This window comes from Mizuhopecten yessoensis, unplaced genomic scaffold (assembly GCF_002113885.1).
Source record: "Mizuhopecten yessoensis strain PY_sf001 unplaced genomic scaffold, ASM211388v2 scaffold716351, whole genome shotgun sequence".
Classification (NCBI taxonomy): Eukaryota; Metazoa; Mollusca; class Bivalvia; order Pectinida; family Pectinidae; genus Mizuhopecten; species Mizuhopecten yessoensis.
Genome location: NW_018480073.1, coordinates 961,137 through 984,733, shown reverse-complemented (window position 1 = coordinate 984,733; position 23,597 = coordinate 961,137). Strand labels below are relative to the sequence as shown.

Sequence of the window (23,597 nt, the reverse complement as noted above, 5' to 3'; positions counted from 1 at the left end):
CCCTTAATTCGGTCACGAGCCCGGCGTCCGACCACTAGACTACCGTGCCTCACGTACTACTTATACAGCAACGGACGAGGACAAAGCTATAATATAGAAGGTTATAGATTAAGGGAAAGACAGAAGTTATTGTTTTTAGTTCACATGTTTATTAGATGTTTTAATTAACAGATAACTATAATTATAGACAAGCCGCTAAAATAAACATCCTCTAAAATAAACTGTCAAATTCTGGCAGCATTCATATCAGCTACTAAAAGTACAACTGCAAAGAAATAAGATGGGGAAATACTGCCATACTGGAAAGAACCGTGAACGCGGTCACTAGTCGAGCAAGGTCGAGTGTGGTCAATGGCTGGATGGGTGCCTAACAGCACATTACAAAATCATGACATGATTAGATGGCCCTTCATATCAATGTATGAAGAAAATATCGTCGCTGTTGTACATGTATGTAGGGTGATTCCTTTAAAACATTCTAGGGGTAAGGTAACATGTTGATAATCATATGCGCCAATTAAATTCAAGAATCGTGTTGTTTATCATAATATGTAAACGTTTATTTATATATATATATATGTGTAGAAAACGTGGTTATTCGCCTCAATAAGTTTGTTTAAAACGTCCCTTTATTCTGACAAATTTGCATCACAAACATTAATTTTCGACTCCACTTTTATCATGAGCGCGCTCATATTCCCCAAACAAATTCTTCTTTAATATGAATTAAACAAGCTGTTTTCTAATCCTGATCAAACCCCTGTGCTTTAAAAGCGCCACTGTTGTTCAACGATCAATACCCATTTGCCGAACTCTGTCCACATTCTCCTTGGGATTGTTTTCGTCAGAACGTACCCTTCAGCTAAACGCCGAAGTAAATCATGGATGGACGTTTGTCTTTGTGGCCATTTGTCGGAAGGTGTTGGGTCATTTATTGAAGGACACTGTGCGTTTAATTGTTTCAATAGAGAAAGGTATTGTTAAGCTACGTCACCTATTGACAAGCGTCTGTGATATGAATTATAAACGAAGAGATACACACCCTGAACTGAGCAAAACTGTGTAACTGTGATTTATAAGGAAGAGAAAAACTAAAACGGAAAACGTTCCTTTTTTGTGTTCCGGTGGGAAATAGTACTGTGTTTATTGGAAAAAGCTAGTAAGTAATAGTATATAATATCAACTAGTTTTTAAGTAACATAAGATCTCCTCCCTTCAAATCGTCTGAATATACTATTTTAATGCATGTATATGTTTAATATGTTAATATTTGCTTATATGATTTAAAGCGTTATTGACATTTTTAAATCTGAGTCTTTATTAAAAACAATCATAGCTTATCCTCTTTACTTTGGATCAGAAGCTGCTTTCATTGAAGCTAATCCTATCCTTGCTATACTCTTCATCAAAAGCTATAATAGTTGACAGCCTATCCTTGCTATACTCTTCATCAAAAGCTACAATAGTCGACAGCCTATCCATGCTTTTTCTGGAGCAAATGTTCTAGAAATACTTGAAGCCTATTTTTGCTTCTCTTGATCAGAAATTTCCATACTTAAAGTATACCCTTGCTTCTCTTGATCAGAAGTTTCCATACTTAAAGCTTATTCTTGCTTTCCTTGATCAGAAGTTTCCATGCTTAGATAATATCCTTGCTTCTCTTGATCAGAAGTTTTAATGCTTGAAGCACACCCTTGCTTCTCTTGATCAGAAGTTTCCATACTGAAAGTACACCCTTGCTTCTCTTGATTAGAAGTTTCCATACTTAAAGCACACCCTTGCTTCTCTTGATCAGAAGTTTCCATACTTAAATTATACCCTTGCCTCTCTTGATTAGAAGTTTCCATACTTAAAGCACACCCTTTGCTTCTCTTGATCAGAAGTTTCCATACTGAAAGCACACCCTTGCTACTCTTGATCAGAAGTTTCCATACTTAAAGTATACCCTTGCTTCTCTTGATTAGAAGTTTCCATACTGAAAGTATACCCTTGCTTCTCTTGATCAGAAGTTTCCATACTGAAAGTACACCCTTGCTTCTCTTCATCAGAAGTTTCCATACTGAAAGTATACCCATGCTTCTCTTGATAAAAAGTTTCCATACTGAAAGTATACCGTTGCTACTCTTGATCAGAAGTTTCCATGCTTGAAGCATATCATTGCTTCTCTTGCTCTTCTCCATGCTTGAAGCCTATTCTTGCTTCTCTGGATCAGAAGCTGTCATCATTGACAATTCATCCTTTCTAACTGTTAATCCAGGAGTGGATTCAAATGTTTGATCTGGTCCAATTTGTTCTCCATTAATGTATCAGTCTAGATACCTGTAAAATCCTACTTAATGCTTTGATCAATTACCTGATACAATTGTGTTGTTTGGTAACTTAAGCCGAGCCGTTACAGTAGATCGTATTGTATGGCACACTAAACCGATCCCTAATAGGTATCGACATGTATTATAAATCATGAGGGTATTTAATATTGTATAACTCATCACAAGATTTCGGTAACTTGTTTACAATGTTTTAAATGTTAGTGTTTGTCAATAGAGTATTGACTATGAACCATACAATCACGCTGATGACGTCACGGAATAATCAATTTCAAACCAGGGATATGGATAGGGCTGTCAAACGGTGCAGGTCCATAGTGTCACATTGGGATACAGGTAGCTGGGTAGATTTTCAATGATTCTCACGTTTAGAACATATTATACTTGTTATTGTTTTCTTGTAAAGCAGTATATATCACATTCGAATAATTTGTTTACTATATTGATGTAGCTAGAGAAACGCTAACGATACGCATGGTCAAGCTTCGGGTTCCTCACGTTAAAAGGTTTATTCAATACCACGGTTACGCTTTCTAGCTTATGGATCTATTGTTAGCTATATATTCAATCCATTAGGATATCCACAAAACACTGTTAAGCTAGTGATTGACTGTTGCCATTAGGCGTTTGATACAGTGGCTGACATTGTGTCGTTTATGTACCTTCTCCATTCTGTATGGAGGAACTTAACGCAACAAGGAGTCCGATCATGAACAATATAATGTACCACTGGCCTTGCACTGCAAATTAAGACAACGTTTTAAATTCTATGCTACCTTATTCTATTTCAGAGGAACCAGTAAAGGAAGCCGACAGAGGGAATTTAACAAAGGGCCGCCCGACTTAAGGCACATTTAAATAGGACCATTAGAACACGACGCTCAGAAATCATTTCAGTCGCTATCATTTTCGTTCAGGACGATGTCTGAGAAAACAGTTGACGCATCTCGTCCATTCTTCCACAGAAAAGAGGGTAAGTGAATGTAAAAGATATTAGGTGGCATTCTCCACTACACGAAGTTCTATGTAGAGGTTTTAGTGGGTAATGGTGTGCAATATCTGTCTTTATAATAGAAATAGTCTAAATTTGACATGAAGGATCGATGACCCACTGTGGTTTTTCGTATATGCAGTAACCTCCCATTAATTTCGTGTACGGAGCACAGGGACCTGAAAAATGCCATCCCATTTGGTGATGACATTTTTACCGAAAATTGATCTACCCCCCCCCCCCCCCAAAAAAACCGTGTAAAATTACACGAAACACCTTAGTTTAGGTTCAAATATAGCTGCAACAAATTATCAGGTCCCTGTGCTCCGGTGGACTACCGTTCAGCAGGTAGCTGACAGTTTAGTGTATATTGTATATTGTGATATTTATTTATTTACTTTTGCACTGTGTGGAACCTCAGGGGCCCCAACCATTGAGACCTTATGTATTGGATGATAATAAAAAAAATCGTAAGATAAAAAGGGCGACAGTATAACAGTCTGAGGTCCAGGGTTCGAATCCTAGTCTAGACGTGCTAATTTTTTTCCACACAGAAGACTTTTGTTGATTATATTTTGTTAATTTGAATTTTGATAATATTTTTTTATGAAAGTCCCACAAGGTATGGTTTCCTATTGGGCTCAGATTTTTCAAATCTAAAGTCATACCGGGAAACAAGTTTAAACTGCATAGTTACAATATTTGGCAGTGGCACATGGATCCTTAAATTTTTCAAGAAAATGTATACTATTGTCTTAGAATGTGCATATTTTCAACGTAACCCAATACATATCCAGCACACATGCAGGCATGCACACATGGGGAGATATTAGCCAGGTGGCATAGTTAGCGCCTGATAAGGCAGCTCCTGCGAATTCCTCAAAATTGTTTTGATTAATGTATATGCTAATTGCATTAATTGTATAAAGTGTATATCTATGTACTATAAAGCGCTTTAGAGTAGCTTAGGTTAGCTAGATCGGGAGCTATATCAAATGCCGTGTATTATTATTATATCATTATTATTATTTTCTATTTGCAATTTACTGTGTTCTTCTTAAAAACAATACAACATACTCAAAAAAGTATAGAGCTTCTAAATAAATCAATTTATCTCTTTTCTTGAAATCAAATTGTGTATCTTAACTGAGGACTATGTATTCTGGACCACTATAGTTTTTCTTTATATCTAACCGAATGGATTGCAGAGCCGTGTCTTTTCTTTGTGAAAAAATACCTAATCCGTGATTATAACATGTACTGGCTGTTAATGTAAGTAGCAAAACATATTGGATAAATTTATATTTAAATAGGATTAGTTACGACACAGACGCCGCCCTGACCCGCCACGTCCAAACTAAATCCTCGTAGTGTTCCGTGACATGAAATACGGATAGACAGATTACGATTTTGCATACAAAAATACATGCACGTATTACATGTACATATTGTATACATCGACTGATTAATTTTCCAAAAGGTGATTTCTCACTCCGCATTTCCGGTGATTATTAAGTACATTAAATACGACACATGTTACACATATATGTTATACATAAGTTACCATATGATCATTTTTATATCATACTCGAGAGTCACGATATCAGCCCGAAGGCCCAGAGTACGCAAGGGCTGATAATGCTCATACTTAATGAATATCTTATGAACCCCTTCTCTTACTTGTTTTACACACATAACAAATCAACATATTCTTATTCTTTTTTTTTTAATCTCCGTGCTTATACTTCGCATAGATCTTCTTCGAACAAAGTTTTTCCGTATCTTTTTCTTTTACGCAACGTTCGGTATTCTCTTTGCTAGCACCCTGCTTCTAGTTTCAGTCAACTATTCCCAATATCCGAGCCGCGTAAGGATTCAAAATCTTCTCACATTACTCGCTAGTCATTTTGATAGGACAATGAGCAGACGACATGTTCTAAATTCTCCAGACATAATGTCGCTACATATTATGAGTCAACAATTAATTTTATGTAACGATATCAGGAAAGGTCTCAAAAGAATTTAGGTACTTATTATTTAATCATCATTATATCCCAGTACGTGTTACGTGAACGTGTTATGATTAGGATTTAATCTAATTTGACATGGTATTATAATTATTTGGTATAAAAGCCTATTACCTTATTATTGAAAATCTGAAGGATTTGTTGATATAGTTGTTCAATGTATTGTGGACGCAATACACAGGCCCGTATAAGAAATCATTCAACGGATTAAAAGGTTTCCAGTTGTATTGATTACCGGGGATAGGCAAATCTTTCACCCAAATTTCGCTTGTACATTCCAAATTTTGCTAAGGAAAAGATCAAATTGTCTTTACCTATCTAGGGAAATGACAGCTCACACGCGCTTCACTTTATGCAGCGTAACCAGGGTAACGTCATAAGTTGTCACATTTTGTAATGGCGGTGAATCGGGTTAACCATTACAGCTTATTTGTACTGAAGAACACTTATCAATTTGATGAAAACAGAGAAATATCAACCATCGGGAAAAGTTTTCTTTAATTTAAGCCCTCGGCAAAGCTATGTGTCAAACTTAAAAAAGACACATTTAAAAAAACCTCCTGTGTTGTGATTTCTGTCTACCTCACATAGGAGAGATTCATTTTATTTGGTCATACCCTATGGTCCTGGTTTAAATACCAAAGAGTGTTAAAAGAAAATGAAAATAAAATCCAAAAATAGAATAGAAGGTGTTAGGGTATAGCTGCTTAGTTTAAGGTTCAGTGCAATTAAAGGCTACCAGAACAAGTGGTTCACCCGCTGTCAATATAATGTGACTAGGTTGAATACGGTGTTAGATGCCTTCGACATGATATTTCAGCGAGGTAGCACTCTAAGATAAGAATCAGATTTGCGCTATCGCAAGGTACCCTGCTTCAAGCAGGCATACATGCATACATTACACACATGGAGACACGGCTCGCCTTAGCTGTTAGAAGGACGGTAAACCCAAAGAAACCAAATTTTCAAACACGGCGAATGTTTCAACAAGAATTTGCTTCATTTCTTATTTTTTTATGCAGAGCTTATCAATCATAATATAAAAAGGAGTCACGATATTAACAGTATTTCGGTTTAGTACATCATGATTAACTTACGATTAATAACACTTTAATGTAGATATAGAAGAATTGATTTTTTTCATAAATTTTGATTTTTTAACATAGTATGTCCTTTGAACGTCAATTGAGTATAGATGTGCAATGCTTAGGCAGCTTGATGAGTCGTAAGCACACAAAATACAATTTTTGAGTACAATTAATTTGTACACCTATATATGCCGGTTTCATTAATAAGTTTAATTTAATGAAAAGTTTCGAGTTTGAAGGTTTTTGTTGACCTGTCGCTAAGCCAATGAGCTTTTGCATGATTTTGTGCAGCAAACAAATCCTTGTTCACGATACAACTGGCAAAATTCAATTTTATAAATAACACAAATGTGCTGAAGCTCACAATTGTTAGGATATATTTAGAACATGTATATGGGTCGTAGGAGATCGCCGAAGACAACTTGATCGCTGAGATAATACTCGTGTGTCTTAACAAAACAGAACCTGACCCATTTGTAAAAACCCGATTCACAAAATCAGATTAACAACAATTCTTTAAAGGAATATTTGTGTTTGTAGAATTGGACAAATACAGAAAAAATTGTAAGATGATTTTCTATTGTAAAATTACGTTAGTAGTTACAAAGGAAATAGCCCTTTAAGCAGACTATCGCTGATCTTAGATCGACCTCCGGGACCTCTGTTACTGACATTATCAGGACGACCAGATGCATTGATGTTATATGTGACTTCTTAAGAAGTGGGACAGATGTTACGTATGGAGAACCTCGGCACGTGTTTTACCGCTGCGGTATAATGACGTATATTAACCGTCTTTGTTGTAACAGAACTTCTGGACTGCCAGATTTAGTTTTTGTTTTGTTACGGTTTTGTGTAAGGTCCTCCCAATAGCTAAGGTCGTTTAAAGATGGGTGCTTGAGATGACACCACCGAATTGAAGGAGACGGTGGCAGAGAAAGTACTGATAGGGACCCTAAGTGTTGCAAATGGGGCAACGGATCAATTTTGGTTTCACTAAAGTCCCATAAGAAGAAAAACAAATGAAAACCAACACGACTCCAGACGACCGTCATCATCTGGTTGTCCCTGCATACGACAACCTACAATATGATGATTTACACTTTCCTAGACTAAAATCAGCAAAATTTGTATTCGTAAACATTATTCGCTCGCCTGTCTATCGGTGTTGATCTCGTCCTCAGCATCTGCGGAAACAGTGGTTAATATGCACCGAAGCATAAAATGCATATTTTATAATTTTTAAACAGCATAATTTACAAGTACGTTTCTCGAATAAAGTTATGTTTGAATTTTGAATGAAGGGCTTGCTCCGAATGTTACAACTTTCTTTATTTATGTCAGCTGATGGCGGGAAGATTTATAATAAAAGGTTTCACAATATCAGGTTGGTAAAGCATAAGGCACCTAATCTTCCGAAACACCTGGTCCTATCCTCCTTGTCATTTTGTCTCTATGTTTATCTTTCCATTGTTTATATTTCACTGAGAGACACATTTGTAAGAGGTAAGTAATGTTGCCCGCTGTACATTTGTGTCCTTTTGTACACTATAAGTGTTCACCCCTTGTTAACATTTCAACAAATTCGTTTACTTGCAGTGTTCGTCTTCCCCTCATAGTTGTAAACATAAAGTACTGCTAGGGTTTGGCGAAAAAACTAGGGTTAACGAATAATAAACATGCTTAAAGCTAACTGCAAGACACTGCAGAAACCGATAATTGATCTCAGTAATAGGGAAATATGGATACCAAAAGTCAACTGATACATATATTGCAACAATTAATGAGAGTAATTAGATTGAAATTATGATCATATTATACAAAAGCTTTACTTAACTCAAAATGTTGAAAATTGTACACTTCTGAATATTTTATTTATCTATAAACTGAAATATCATAGATTGAAATTATAATTATATTATACAAAAGCTTTACTTAGCTTAAAATGTTGAAAATTGTACACTTCGGAAAATTTTATTTATCTAGAAACTGAACTATCATAGATTGAAATTATGATTATATTATCAAAAAAACCGACTTATTTTAAAATGTTGAAATTGTACACTTCGGAAAATTTTGTTTATCTAGAAACTGGAACATTTTAGATTGGAATTACTGTATACAAAATATGTTATTTTATTTAATGTTATTTTTTGAAATTGTACACATGTGAAAGACATAGTCTAACAAATCCATTTTATAAATCAGAAAAAAACCAGGCTATGATTATAATTACTTACCGCACCTATCTACATACATAGATAGAAATATATATTTCCCACGTTAAATTCATAATATGTGTAAAGGCTCATTCTGTTCTTCCATTATAGACGTATGACAAAAAGTAATAGATGTTGGGCTAGGGAGACAAACACTGTCTGTCAATCGTACCACTTAAAGGCAGCTGTACATACACTTTACCACCCCTTGTATTATAATGCTTTTTGTTACGAAAAATAAGTTTCCTATCGAATAACTTTGACTGTTGCATTATAAAGTCACTGGATTAACATTAAAGATAGTTTTTAGTTCCAAGTTTAGTTAAATGTCTATCGAAATGCTTTTGACCCTGTAACAATGCTATGTACTTTAACGTCGTTGATTGTCAGATGATCCATTGTCCATCCACAGCGGGGACTGCTAAATGTGCTCATTTTCACATCGGGGGTCGTGTTTAAAATCACGTATTACTCCATACATTTTTTTGTATAGTGCATTCATTATACACTATGTATTGTGACAAATCTACATCGTTATACAAAATAAATAACGACCGTATAAATACAATTTCAATCTAATCGGAAATGAAATATATGTGGTTGTGTATAATACATTTCATAACCTATCCTCCTATTTTACAAAGGGATTTCAATTGGAAAGGCGATTGAGCTAACAGCTGTGTGCCTAGCAACTCACGTCAGCTTGGTTTTAGTGAAGTTCAGGTGAAATTCACAAGAAGATCTATTACATATGTCTATTATATAGAGATGGTGTTAAGTGCTTAGTTCCGTTTCTGAAAACAGAACTGATAAATTTTTCATAATTCAATTTTTTAAACAGAACTGGAGCCCAGAAGTAGTGTCAATATCGTTTGTACATATCTTTATTTCCAATCATACTGTTGGCTTGTTATATACTACATATACGTTTTTGAAATTGTCACATCTAAGTTATATATATATATATACTTTATTTTGTAATGAAATATGATATTTGAACAAAAAATGTTGCCGATGATGCTAAGTGTAAAATACTTGAGGAACATTTTGTATGCTTGATTAGTTATCTATTCCAATTGCAGTCATGGTACTCTTACCCCTGTAGATCTGGGTTTCTCGATACTCAAAACAATGCATTATGAAAAAAATATCTGTTAAAATCTAGTCGTTATCTTTTCCTTTTCTATACCAATTATATTACAAGTTTTATATGTCCTTGTTTTCATAAAACACCTACTGATTACCGGTAAATGTTTGACTAGTAAAAATTTCTCCCTTCGCTCATGAAATCTATGTTCGCCTAGTGTTTATATCGCCCTTCGCTTTCAATTACTGTTTTAATTATGTTGTTGTCTTATATTCGCTGCAGTGAGAATTCGCTTTCATCACGGAAGGCGAAAACGGGAAAAAAATAAACTGCAGCGAAATTTTTCCGGTAAACAGTACTTCCGTTTTATTATTTTATATCGTGTTGATGAGATGTGAACATATTAACTTATCAAACAATTATCTATTGTGGTAATGTATTTCTGTACCTATGTTATAATCTGTTGGCTCTAAATGACCTGTTTTTTCGTGTTCAAGGTCACTAAGAAACTATCGATCACCAGACTACTTTTGATTTGAATCATCTGGAACTGAATTGTTTTAACTGAAACGAATTAAAACTATACAAGATACTTATTTTCAATTTTTGGAAATAGTTCACTCTTATGAAAGACAAGGTCTGAAAAATCATTTTTTAGAAACCGTCAAAGAAAGGCTATTAATATAATCACCAACCTCACCTTTTTTTTTAGAGACAGTCAAAATATATACATGTAGTTTCACATAATATTTCTTAACATGCTTCCATTATAGACGTATGACAAAAAGCAATAGATGTTGGGCTAGAGAGACAAACATTGTCTCTCAATTGTACCACTTAAAGGCAGCTGTACATACACTTGACCACCCCTTGTATTTTAATGCTTTTTGTTACGAAACAATATGTTCCTTACCAATAACTTTGACTATTGTATTATAAAGGCAATAGATTAACATTAAAAATAGTTTTTGAGTTCAAAGTTCAGTTAAATGTTTGTCGATATGCTTTTGACAAAGCTACAATGCTTTGTACTTTAAAGTCGTTGGTTGTCAGATGATCTATTGTCCATCCATAGCGGGGACGGCTAAATGTGTTCATTTTCACATCGGGGGTTGTGTTTAAAATGACGGATTAATATGTATTTTTTATAGTGCATTATGTACTACGCATTGTGACAAAATAAACAATGACTGCACAAATACATTTTCAATCTAATCTGAAATCAAATTTTTGTTCATGTATAATGCATTTCATAACCCATGCTCCCTTTTAAGAAGGGATTTCTGTTGTGAGCCTAGGAAAATCATGATAGCTTGCTTTTGAGAGGTAGAGAAAAAGTATCTGGAATTGTAGTTAAGCTATAAGCTCTGTTTCTGAAAGATATATTATAAGATTGGTTTGGTTTGGTTTGGTTTAGTATTGTTTAACGTCCTATCAACAGCTATGGTCATTTAAGGACGGTTTCCCCTGTGTTTGTGTGTTTTGGGAGGCTGCGACATGTTCGTATATTGTAAGAATATTTCTTTCTTTTTTCGAAACTAGAGCCGTACGTCAGGCTTTCCACAAAATATCCTATTTCATATAAGTATACTTCTAGTTTAAAAAAACTGCAGGAAAAATAGACGATTGACGTTTATGAATATATTTTTATCTACATGTATATAAAGTAGTATCAATATTGTTTTGTTTAGAAAGAAGGATTGCTGTAACAAAGTTTATCTACAGTTTACAATGTGATATATCCAGTATCCTTTTATTAAAGTTGTCACATATTGATGATATTTATTCTACCTATTGTGATAAAATTGATATTTGAACGTTCACAGGGCAATAGATAGTTCTTCTGACTGTTGATGTCTAAACGTACCACTGACATAGAGGATCTTAAATGAGTTTTCATTTCGTATGAGATTTTATGAAACGAGTCTTGGGAGTTTTTATTTTTGCTAGAATTGGCGAAAATTAAAACTGCGAGACGAGTTTCATAAAAGCTCATATGAAATGAAAACAAATTTAATATACGTTTTATCACATAAATCAGAAAACTTTCATTTTGACAGGTTTTAAAGCCAAAATGTATAGGGCTTACTCAAACGGAGACAACCATTATGTTGTGCCATTCACAATTAATGACGTTACGTCATTGTCCATATTATGACCTCACAATCTATTTCTGACTGGAACAGCCAATGAAAAACGCTCCAGTGTATATTACAATAGTGACATATGTAAAAATATTACACGGGCGAATTTACTGGATATCAGGCCGACTATGTGATTAAAGGAAATATTGCTGATAATGCTAGGTGTAAAATATCTGCAGAACACTTTGTATAGCATTGCAAGTATCCTATTCCAATTGTATCAAACCTTCTCTTAACCTGTAGAAATGGTGTACAACAATACATTGTGATAAAATCAATCAGTCTAAATCATTTGTTCCAGGTCAAATAATATTTTGTCTGAGCTGTTGTAAATCGACACGTCATGGGTTTTCATGCACTTTTACATTTTTTGAAACATTGTAGGAGTTTTTTGCTGTCCTTAATGCACGCATTTGATATTCAATGCTTCAAAATATTGGAATCAACTTGAAGCTACCGACACAATGTGTATTGTCTATCGCAAACTCGTTATGGTGGACACAATGGACACCAGATAAAATGGATTCATGGAACTAAATAAAATAAAAAAATCCGGTCCAGAAATAATTGTCAATGTGTATTGTCAATCTGTATACCAGTGAAGGTGGGCACCATGGACACCTGATAAAATGGATAATGGAACTAACTAAATTTGTTTCCGGTCCAGAAAGGACTAACTAAAGGCTTGAATAGCATAAGACTCTCATAAATATGAGAGTAAAGTAGAAAAAAAATCGTGTAAAGTTTCGAGATTTGGGTGTAACCCTCAGCAAGCCTCGAGGTATACCAAGTACTATACTATTCGAACTAGTAAGGTAGACTTGTTCTGTCCTTTACACGAAAATAAAAAGTCCTATTCTCTCATTTCAATGGTTTAGATTTCACAATTATCAAAAGTGTCATTTACTACCCGCCATTTTAACTTAATTGTAACCATTTATTTCTAGCATACCAAACAATCTATACATCTGCATTAAAACAAAGTCCCTTGTGAAAGAAGGGACCGTGCTGGTCAAGCGGTTAAGGCGTCTGGCATTCTAGCTGCTACATGTACCACTAGCCCTCCATCACTGGGTCGCGGGTTGGAGGCTTACTTGGGCCAGTCGCCAGGTATTGTCCGTAGGTCGGTGTTTTTTCTCCGGGTACTCCGGCTTTCCTCCACCAACAAAACCTGGCACGTCCTTAAATGACCATAGCGCTTTTAATAGGACGAAAACACAAACAAACAAATTGTGAAAGAACAAAATATATTAAACACTTGAAAAAGTTTGAATACAAAATTGTTAATGGTTAAATAAAAAATCAATTTTGACAAGGAAAACAATACATGTTGATATGTTTTCTCTTTCGATTTGCGTTGGTGTGGGATATGGGGTGTATCATGGGAACTTCCCATGCCCTCTTGTTGTCCCAGACAGATCTACTACATGCATAGAGGAGTCGGAGAATTTTCGTACATAAGATGTAGATGTGTGGATGTCATTACTTGTTAAAAAGATCAGGCAACAGGCTATAAGATGGCAACTGGCCAAATTCACCTATTTTATTGTAATACACTCGTTTCGGTGGGTCATCCTCAACCTAATAAAGTTCTTGTCGGAGATTTTGCTTCAATAAATCTATTGTTGTAGAATGGTTTCAGAGGCTTTATTTTATCGGAAACTGGTACAAAAGATGTCTTGTCGGAGACTGTGTGTCAAAAAAACTTAGTAAGAAACCTCACCCAGAAAGACTTATCGCCGGAAACTATTCTTCAGTGAAATAGAGACATTGCTGCTAAAAACGTTTTTTTGAAGATAATTCTGGAATACTGAATAAATTTGATTTTGTCTCGATAGGCTCTATAAAGATAGAGAACGACGTGGGAAAACATAACAGTGCTCTCCATTTTCAAATTCATATAATAAAAAACCGCCATTTGTTTGTAACGGCCTTACTTTGCTTGATTTGACAGAACAATGTTCACTGTTACACAAGATTTCACAGAGAATATTGCTATGTGTTTAATGAAAAATCCATTCTCTATACGGTAAAATATATTTAAATCGCTCTCATTTATACAAATAAAGAAAGAAGTGTTGAATTTCGCGGTAAGCTGCAACAATTAAAATGAAAACGTATGGAATAATATACATATAAATGCATGAAAACATCAATCCTTACATTTATATGTAATATGTGTGAGTCTAACCACGGAATTAGATGTTATCTAAGTCCGTGGTCTAACACAACCTACAAGATTGACCTGAAAGAATGTGATCACACATTGACGATCCTGATATTGATTTGAAAGTCACAGACTTCTAATACACGTAATATGTTAGGTATAAAGCATATTACTTTCTTAATACATAAATACATGCATGTAATACCCAACATCATGATGGGCGTCACATATAGACCAAAAAACGCTTCCTGTATTGGCGCACGTGTTTTCGGTTGGTTTTTTTTAGCGGATGCTAGTGTTGTTTTCTCCTTTATACTCGTGTTTATTCATTTGCTGTTATTTGTCTGTTCGTTTCTATTTTTGAATTTCTTTGTGTATTTGTGTATGGAAATCATTAATATCTTTTAAGCTTTCACAACGGAGTTAAATTGAAGGTGGAGGTATGGGTGTGTGTCCGTCTGTCCGTCTCTGTTTTTTTCCGGACTGATTTTCCTAAAATACTGCATAAAACTTAATACTTTTTGTCAGTATCCAAAGTAGTGAATGACAAAACAGACATAAAAGGGTTCCGAAGCACCAGCAAACAGATAATGCAACGTACATCAGCTCCAAGATTTTCCGGTTATTTTTCATCCTTCCGGAAATAACCGATGTATGCCGATTGAATATGACGTCATAGTATGATAATCTGATAATCTCTGATTGAAATTTCATGCCTGCCAGTATCACATGTTTTGTCAGGGATTTTTTTCACTCAAAATGTATGTTATGTTTTATCAAAATTTAAAGATAGAGAAAAATAACACCAGTTCTTATTTTTAATATTCGATTATATTTTGACTATTTCAGGTTTCCCTAGTAACAAATGAGAAAGTATCATCTCATTCTCGCGATATGTTCAACACTTTGTATTTCCTATTGATTTTTTTCTAAGTAAACTATCGTTAGTCATATGGAGGCGAGGAGCAGTGTGAATCATGAGAAGGCGTGGGTGTTTATTTACCTAAGTCTTTCAAATGTTATTAGTTCTTTAAGTAAAAAATGTATGCAATGCATTGGTACGTCATATACTTTCTATTTTGTGTGGAAGGTTAATAGGACTATTACAGCTGTTTTAACATATCCCGGTTGCTATCCAATAACATCCTGGTTGCAAATCATCAATATCTTTTTTAGGATATGGCTTATTTATATATGGTTTTTTTTATGAAATGGCTAATTTTCATAAAATCTCATATGAAATGAAACTCATTTAAGATCCTATATATAACATCAAAATAATAAGCAATAACACGTAAACCACACAGAAAAAATATGTTTCGCGTGCTCAATATAATCACATTCTACATTGCATAACAAACAATGAACAACATAGCAAATACAGACGAACATGCAGTGTGTACACTTCCGGTTTGAGGTGTAATTGTTTTGAAAAAAATGTTGAACCGGGAGATAAACGGATATGGCGTGGCGCATGCCGGGCGGATATGACGCGTGCCGGGCAGATATGGCGCGTGGATTGGTCTGGGATTTGGCTTATGCACAGCTTGTAGTATCACACATGAAAAATAACAAGCCATATCACGGAGAATTATAAAATAAACGTAGCTTATTTATCACTTCCTGGTTGAAGTAAGATATTAGTATCTATTGCAATACATCTTAGTTGTTGTTGGGTATATCATATATGGGTGGTCGGGTGGAGCATGCGCCTTTCACCAAGGCGGCCGAAGTGCGATGCCCCGATCGGACGTGAAAAGACATCGTTCACCTGCTCGACTACGTGGGTTATCTCCAGTTACCTTCCACATGCGCTACCATCCAGGCCAACAATAGTGATTAATATAAGTTCAAATAACTTGTTCCATAATCCTTTCTAAAGGTTCATAAGGTTTTTCTTAAGTACACGCACATATTGTAGTACATCTTTGGTGTTTGTAAGATATAGGTTTTGCAGCTGATCCATTTTCTGTTGTAGGAGAGGTAGGTGTCTACGTGAAGATATACGACGCTAAAGCTGAGAATGCCCACGCTATCGGATCGGAACAATATTACCGCATGGATTTAATGGATAAACTGTTTGACATATACCAGACTGCTGACGTCATCAAGATGAAGGCGGCCCTAGACCGGAAAAAGATGTTTCAGGGAGCGTACCTCGAACGATTTGAAAAGGGTATAAATGAACTAAAATAAAGACGAAATCTTTGCATGTGGAAATATTCGGATAACGATTCAGTAAAACGATTAGGTGATAGAAATACTCGCACTGGCAATGGTTCTGATATCTATATATTTATAATATATATAGTCAAGACTTAAGTATTTTACTCTATACCGAATTCGCGAGCTTTAGATGAAGGTTCCACTTGCACAGAAACCAGATTTCAGAAAATACATAATGATAAATTGAATATAGCCTCACGCGAGATAACTCTTGATGTCTGCGAGAAAAAATAGCATTTCAAAGATCTTAGTCATATTATATATTTTTGAAACAGTTAATGTATGTTTATCAAATTTATTTTCCTTTGCGTGATTCACTTACTACAGGAATCATACTTGCCGTGGGCTTTGATGATATAGATGCTTTGGAGAATGTTTGGAAACTTCACAAGGATGAAAAACTACAGAGGGCGCTGCAGGATGTGTTGATGACGCCATCTATACTCAAATCTTTAGGAGCAACCAACATCACACTGTGGATTAAAATGATGGAAGACGAGTACACAAATTGTAAAAACGAACTTCTCTGTAGGAAGATGGGAAAAGTCAATGTAACTTCTCTCCGTAAGTAGCATTACTAGCCGACGTGTTTAAAAATTAAAATTCAGGATTGTTATTTATTGTTTGAAGAACCAATCAGACAACATTATTTATCATTTAAAAAAAACAATCAGAAAACGTGGTTGATTGTTTCAAGATCCAATCAGACAACATGGTTTTTTACTTGAAGAACCAATCAGACAACATGTTGTTTTTTAAGAACCAATCAGACAACATGGTATATCGTTTGAAGAACCAATCATATAACATTATTCATTATTTTAAGAACCACTCAGACATGATGATTTATCTGTTGAGAACCAATCAGACAACTTAGGTTAATTATTTTGAGAACCAATCAGAAATCATGGTTTATTATTTGAAGAACCAATCAGAAAACATGATTTATTACTACAAGAAACAATCATATATATGTCTATATGGCATATCTTGTTTAACTCCAAACACAGTTATTAGTTTATTGTTAGAAGATCTTACCAAAAAAGAAGGTTTATATAATATTGTATATAAAAAAAAAAAAAAAATGAAAGAATATAAATAATGTGTCAACGATACCATGATTCTAACTCTATATCGAAATCGATAAAACTAAGGCAAATTACGAACAAAAGGAAGCTTTACACGGATAAGATAATACTTGCACGGAGAACATAGCAAATTAATTTCGACATGATGCCGATTATCAAATAACGCATTGTCTGTTTCCCAATCCCACTAGATACAAAATCAAGCTGTGAATTGATTGGCATGATAACTGGATTCTAAACAAAATGAAAACGAAAAACGAAAGAAGCAAGAAATATGAAAATATAACAAAATCTCGATACATTAGTAAAAGAAAAGAATCCTAGATATGGAATTTGGTAAACCGAACACCTCCGTCTTGAAAAACGTTACACTCTAGCGTCTAACATTTTAAAAGCTAATTTTTGCTTTGTCTAAATATTTTATTTTTAAAGTCGGCTAATAAAATATTGAAACTAGACACTGGAATGTAAGGATTTAAGAGAGTGAAGAGTTTGGTCTAGAAAACAAGAAGAGAATACCGCAACGTTAACAAAAGCATAAATCGAACTCCAAATCGATGAAACAAAGACAAAATATGAACAATGATAAATTGACACGGAGACCCTTGAAAAATGTAAGGAGAATAAGACCAGGTGTTCCGGAAGTGTAAGCGTTTTCTGCTTCTTCGACGTCAACCGCCATGTTAATCTCGATCAAATCTAAGTAATGTCACGTCATCACATCGAGAACTCTGGTAGTGATAACATAATCAAACGGCAAACTAATGATCAAACCCCAAAAACATCAACCTTCATATGACAGAAATAAATAGAATTTTTCCCAGCGTGATTCGGTTACATTACACCATTTTTTTTATCGTACATGTGGTTCCACATTTCTGGGTATCAGTCATTGTAAGGGTTTGTTAATAGTGCGGGAACAGGTCGCTTTTTTACCTACGCCTACGGTATTATCTCTTTATATACGCGTTATCTTTACGTTCTAAACTCAACATCTATATGACATTGATATGCTTTGTTTTTATGTGGTTTTAGCATCTGACGTCGAAGTCTTGAAACGTCTGAAGAAGTACCAGGAAAAGCTAAGTAAGCACGCACAGGACATAAGTGATACTGAGAGCAGCGTCGAACACAGACTCGGGGAGTTTCTCCTTACCATGAAACAAATACTCCCGACGGATGTGACGTCAATTAAGACATTAAAGGAGTTTGAAACTTACCACAAAGTTGCTAAAGGGGCTAACAAGAAAACTGCTTCGTTGGATGCTTTTGCAAATACCCTCAAGCAACTGAGGGCAACATTTACCGAGATCGAGGCTAGTGTTTGTAACCCGCTACTACAGATACACAAATCATGCGAAAACGAAAAGCAACGGGAACTGAAAAAAAAGATAAGTATAACTTGCATTGAAGCGCAGGCGCTGCTCAAACCGGAAGTGGATCTTACACAAGTGACGCACAAAGATTGGCAGAAGAAAGTGCTACAACGCGAGCAAGAACTATATCGCGGACTAATATGTGTCATTCCGCTGGCATGCAGCGCCGTGATGGAATGTAGCTTTAACTTTGACGAGTATCTACTAGATTTCCCTAGCCAGGTTTATAAATAATCACTCCATTTATAGCGTACGCTGTCATGGATATATGTGTTGTAGATAATTTGTATGCTGATATGCTATTCAACAAATAGGACTGTGATAAAGTATGTAGAATAATTGCATGCAATAGAAACAACACATTTTAAATCCAAGTGTTTCATTCTTGATATCTCGTATTTTCTATGCATCCTTTGAACATTATCATGATGAAATAGAAGACTCACATTTTCCTATCTAATTGGTTACAAGCAACAAAACATGACCAATGGAAATGTCGAAAACCAAATGTGCTTTGAAAGTTATCAAATAACTAATTTGAGAGAAAACAAAATCGTCAATTAAAAGCTGCAGCACATGTTTTGCCACAGTCTTGCTTTCGCCTTGTTCGTTATCCGTAGTTATCGTGACAGCGAATATCCCATACACATTAATCACATTCTGAAAGGCGATATTGACAGAGTACAAATTGATAGTATCGGTGAATGGCGAAAATTTGACTGTGCAAAATGTCCAATCATAGAGTATAACGATCATATTTATGTAGGATAAGTCAACACTTATCTTCCGCTAGGTGGCGCATTCTGGAACTCCGATTCTGTCATGACAAATACAAGGGTGCTCATGCGTACAGTAGATATTGTGATATAGAAGAAAGGGTTCGGATTTTTACGATACAGATTTTTTTTTTTTTTTAGTTTAGTAAATTATGTCATCAATTTCTTTCGTCTGATCGATGGATCAGGAATGCTGACATGGTTGACCTTTCGTCTTCAATCTGTGACCTCTTTTTCGCCAATCTACTTTCTATATGCTTCTCTGGGGCGTCTTGTGAGTGAATGATTTACACAGCATATATAGAATACGTTCGTCAGTGTGACGGTACGTAACTGTTTATATCCTTGAGATTAGGTTATTTTATTTTTTATTCAATACATGTACTTCGTATATCATCTTTATAGAAGACGTAGTTTTATTGTATGCCTTAACTAATTTCTGCTGATATATATTTTAGGAGATGTTTATGTTATTTTTCTAGTCTGTCGTATAGAACATTGTGTTTATAATAAATACATATTAATGTGATTTTTGAAAGATTAAATATTCAAATTTCAATAGTTCTGATTTTATCTTTAAACTCTACTTGATCAAAAGGTAAGTGTCCCCCCCCCCCCCCCCCCTCATCTTAATGTCATCGCACGTACGCAAGAGTAGAAGATTGTGCTATTAAAATATCGTTCGAAATCGTATCAAGGTGACACATTTCATACAGTATTAGAAATTGAAACGTCACATATAAACACTTATCTCTTGTGCTTCATGATTATTTTCTCAATCCGTACTTACCAACCTGCAGAAAAGATTTAGAAAAAAGTGCATGTGGGCTGTTTTTAGTAAATTAAAATATCATCGGGGATATAAAAGTACAAAATGTTAAGCCTTAATTTTAAATGAATACTTAAATAAATAAAATGAAGGCGATGCATTCTTAGTATCGCCATCTGGGCTCCGTTTCAATTTCACCTTTTTTTAACAAAAAAATAATTAATAGCATCACTTCTGTTGAAGTCACAACTTTAAATAAACTACTTTAAGTACTATAATATAATATAATGTAGGGGATAGATTAAAATAACCGTTGTTCCTATCAAAAAGAACCGGTGAAGACATAAGCACCAATGCTAGTAATCTTCCAGTTGTCTCCCTTCATACGAATGCTTTTCCAGAACGACATAGAATGTCACCATCGGTTTTACAGACATCAAAGTTGGTTTCAAATTCCAACTTATTTAGAAGATGTACTTAACGACATGTGCACGATACAAAGACATTGATTGCTAACCATAGTTATTATTAATGCATCTTTGGAAAAAGGATAAATTTTGCACACATACATATATTTTATGAAAAGAATGAGGGTTCAAAAAGTCAAGAAGAATTTGCAAATGAAAAAAATAAAAAAAAAAAATTATTATAATAATAATAATAAATCGAGGTTCTTTTATACCACTTTATCACAGCCTAGTTCGTAGGTCGGTCAAAACGGTTCACAAATTGTTATCCGTAGTTATATGGTCTTTGCAACCAGCCAATATCTTTCTCAGCTCCCTGGGGAGCATACAACCGGTGCTGCCATTTCGGCGCTCACAGCTAGCATTCAACAGTTCTAGCACTGCCCAACCACGTAATCATTTACAGTTAAGTAGACTGGAACAAGCGGAGTAAAGTATCTTGCTCATAGATACAACACAGTGTTGTGCCGTGCCGTGATCCGAACCCACAACCCTTCGGTAAAGAGCCCATCGTCCTACATACCACTGGACTACCGTGGCAGTTTTACTTGGACAACTTGGAAACCTCCGCAAACGCTCTAATGGGAACAGCTCCATTCTCGAAATTCCAAAGGTTACGCCTACTTAGGTTTTCTGCACAGAATAAATGAGAGTGTCACTCCTGGAATTTCGGGGATTAAACAGATCGATTTCCCCTGAACGATACCGACCCTTAACAAAAACCCTAGACGTTGGTAAACACAATAACGGCTTTTTCCAAATATACCCTTTTTCTCCACATTCTCTTCAGAAGCCAAGCCAGTCGAGTTAAAAAAGTATGACGTCATCAATTAATTGACAATATCGTACTGGTTTAAAGTGCACATGCTTGGCTAATGCAGTGACAGTGGTTGGTTTGTGCATGTTTTGGGCTTTGTTCAGGCGGACAGATTTTAATTGGTCACTTGCAGTGAGTTATATTACATGACGTCATAAATGGTAAATCGGTAAACAATTAAAGTGACGCCATAAACAATGCCATGAAAGTGAATAAAACGAGCATTCACAGGGGTGCTAATTAACCTACATCTCAGGCGGAGATCACGGACACACTTTGTGGCCGCTATTTGTTCCACTTCAGGGGAAACATTTCCGTAAGGCAGAAAACATTCCAGACGCGTTACATGCATATATCAGTGATATTGATCAAATAGTTTTACCAAATACTTCAGTGTTGCGATTTGTTATGCGGCGAGGAAAGACAGAATGTATTTACATGTTGAATGATGCAGTATGAAGTAAAACGTTTTAAAAGTCATGTACGAAGGCAGAAGCCAAATCGGATCAGTACCCAAATCGGATCAGTACCCAAATCGGATCACCTTTTACACAAATACTTTTAAATCAATAAATGTGTCAACATATAAGTTATAACAATGATATAGCCTAGAATAGATAACCACGCACTAATTTTTTTCTACAGATAATTAGGTTTTAAGTTAAAACAGCACCAGAAAACGTAATTCAAACTCAAATGTCATTGTTTTGTTTACGTTTTTAGAAAATGGCGCGTGCAACGACTATGCATTCTGTTTTGGACTATAGCAATAAATTCACCTTATAGAAATACTTGTTTTCATATAAATTCCAAAGGTCATCAAACAAGTTAATATGCTGACAAAAATATATATTAACTCAAGCCTTGATCCGATTTGGATCCTGACATTCACAAAAACTGGAACCGCTGATTGGTGACATCAGAGGGTTCTATAAATATCTTGCGTGATCCCCGGTTGCTAATATTTTGTAAGAACACCCCTCGATATTCTTCCTTTGATACAACCCTAAATGAATATAATTCATCCTCAGAATTTTTAATGAATTAATAAAATGATGGTTTGGTGATCCGATTTGGGTATTGTCACCTTATATATCTCTATATCAATGCATTAAAGGAATCGGAAAATGGTGACGGTCACACTTACATATGAAGACGGTAACGGTCACACAATTATTTGGCTGGCCGTTTCGTCAGTACATTCTTTTTGAAAAATTAAACAGTTATAAATATTGCCATTTTTTTCTAAGAGAATAGAGAAACTTTGGCAATGCCAACCTTCGTTAAGTACAAGTACTGATAAGTAAGGTTTTAACCATAGAAGTGGTACCCCTTGTCAGTCACACTTCATGCTAGTATTAATGCCTATTCGAAATAGAACTATTAAATTTGCACAATTTACAGTTGACACGACTTTATTTCTTAAGTGTATGGACTTTTTAGTTCACAGTAATTAATATTTTTTCATTTCTGATAGAATTAGCACACGTTGCAGTGCGCTATAATTTCATGGCAGACAAACTTCAGCCGGTCAAGTTAGAATTACAAACACCGCCCCAAACATTGCGGTATACAACGTCATCACATTTTGTGTTTTCTTCTCTTTTTAGGCTATACGATATAAACAGCCAATCTGGATTGATCTTTGCCAATCTCTGAACGGTTAAGCTTTGCAACTGAAATTAGGGATGCTTATATGTGTATATTTACCTGACAAAAGCCTCCCCTCCCCCCACACAGGTACAGTAGGTGACTTAACCGAATGTGTATAGTTTCAATATCGATACACCAGGTGTTTCACTCACTTTCGCTCTCTGTACCCCTTGGATATGTCATAGCAAAAGTGTGGTCAACATTTGGCCCCCATTTTCATTTCTTTTATTCTTTTGCCATATGTAGATACATACAAATGATCGTAGTGGACCTCCTTGTATAACACCAGGTTGAGTGAAGGGGGGATCCTAATAAAATGACAGATAAATGTCACAGGCCAATGTTATTTTGAAAATGAATTATGATAGTGAATAG

At 35.2% G+C, this 23,597-nt stretch overlaps 1 protein-coding gene across 4 annotated transcripts in view; it reads left to right on the top strand.

Moving 5' to 3' along the window:
* The window catches only part of LOC110443545, a 49,134-nt gene extending 29,841 nt beyond the window's left edge, over positions 1-19,293 (top strand). For 2 of the 4 annotated variants that reach the window (XM_021487817.1, XM_021487815.1), the window contains exons 2-5: positions 3,119-3,300; positions 16,029-16,226; positions 16,604-16,840; positions 18,400-19,293. In XM_021487817.1, the coding sequence (XP_021343492.1) occupies positions 3,249-3,300; positions 16,029-16,226; positions 16,604-16,840; positions 18,400-18,974 (1,062 nt within the window). In that variant the 5' untranslated portion in view covers positions 3,119-3,248 and the 3' untranslated portion in view covers positions 18,975-19,293. Of the gene's footprint in view, positions 1-836; positions 1,160-2,635; positions 2,664-3,118; positions 3,301-16,028; positions 16,227-16,603; positions 16,841-18,399 lie in introns of those variants that run through there. The other 2 variants (XM_021487816.1, XM_021487818.1) reach the window with 2 other exon arrangements.
* The last annotated feature ends 4,304 nt before the right edge of the window (positions 19,294-23,597 follow it).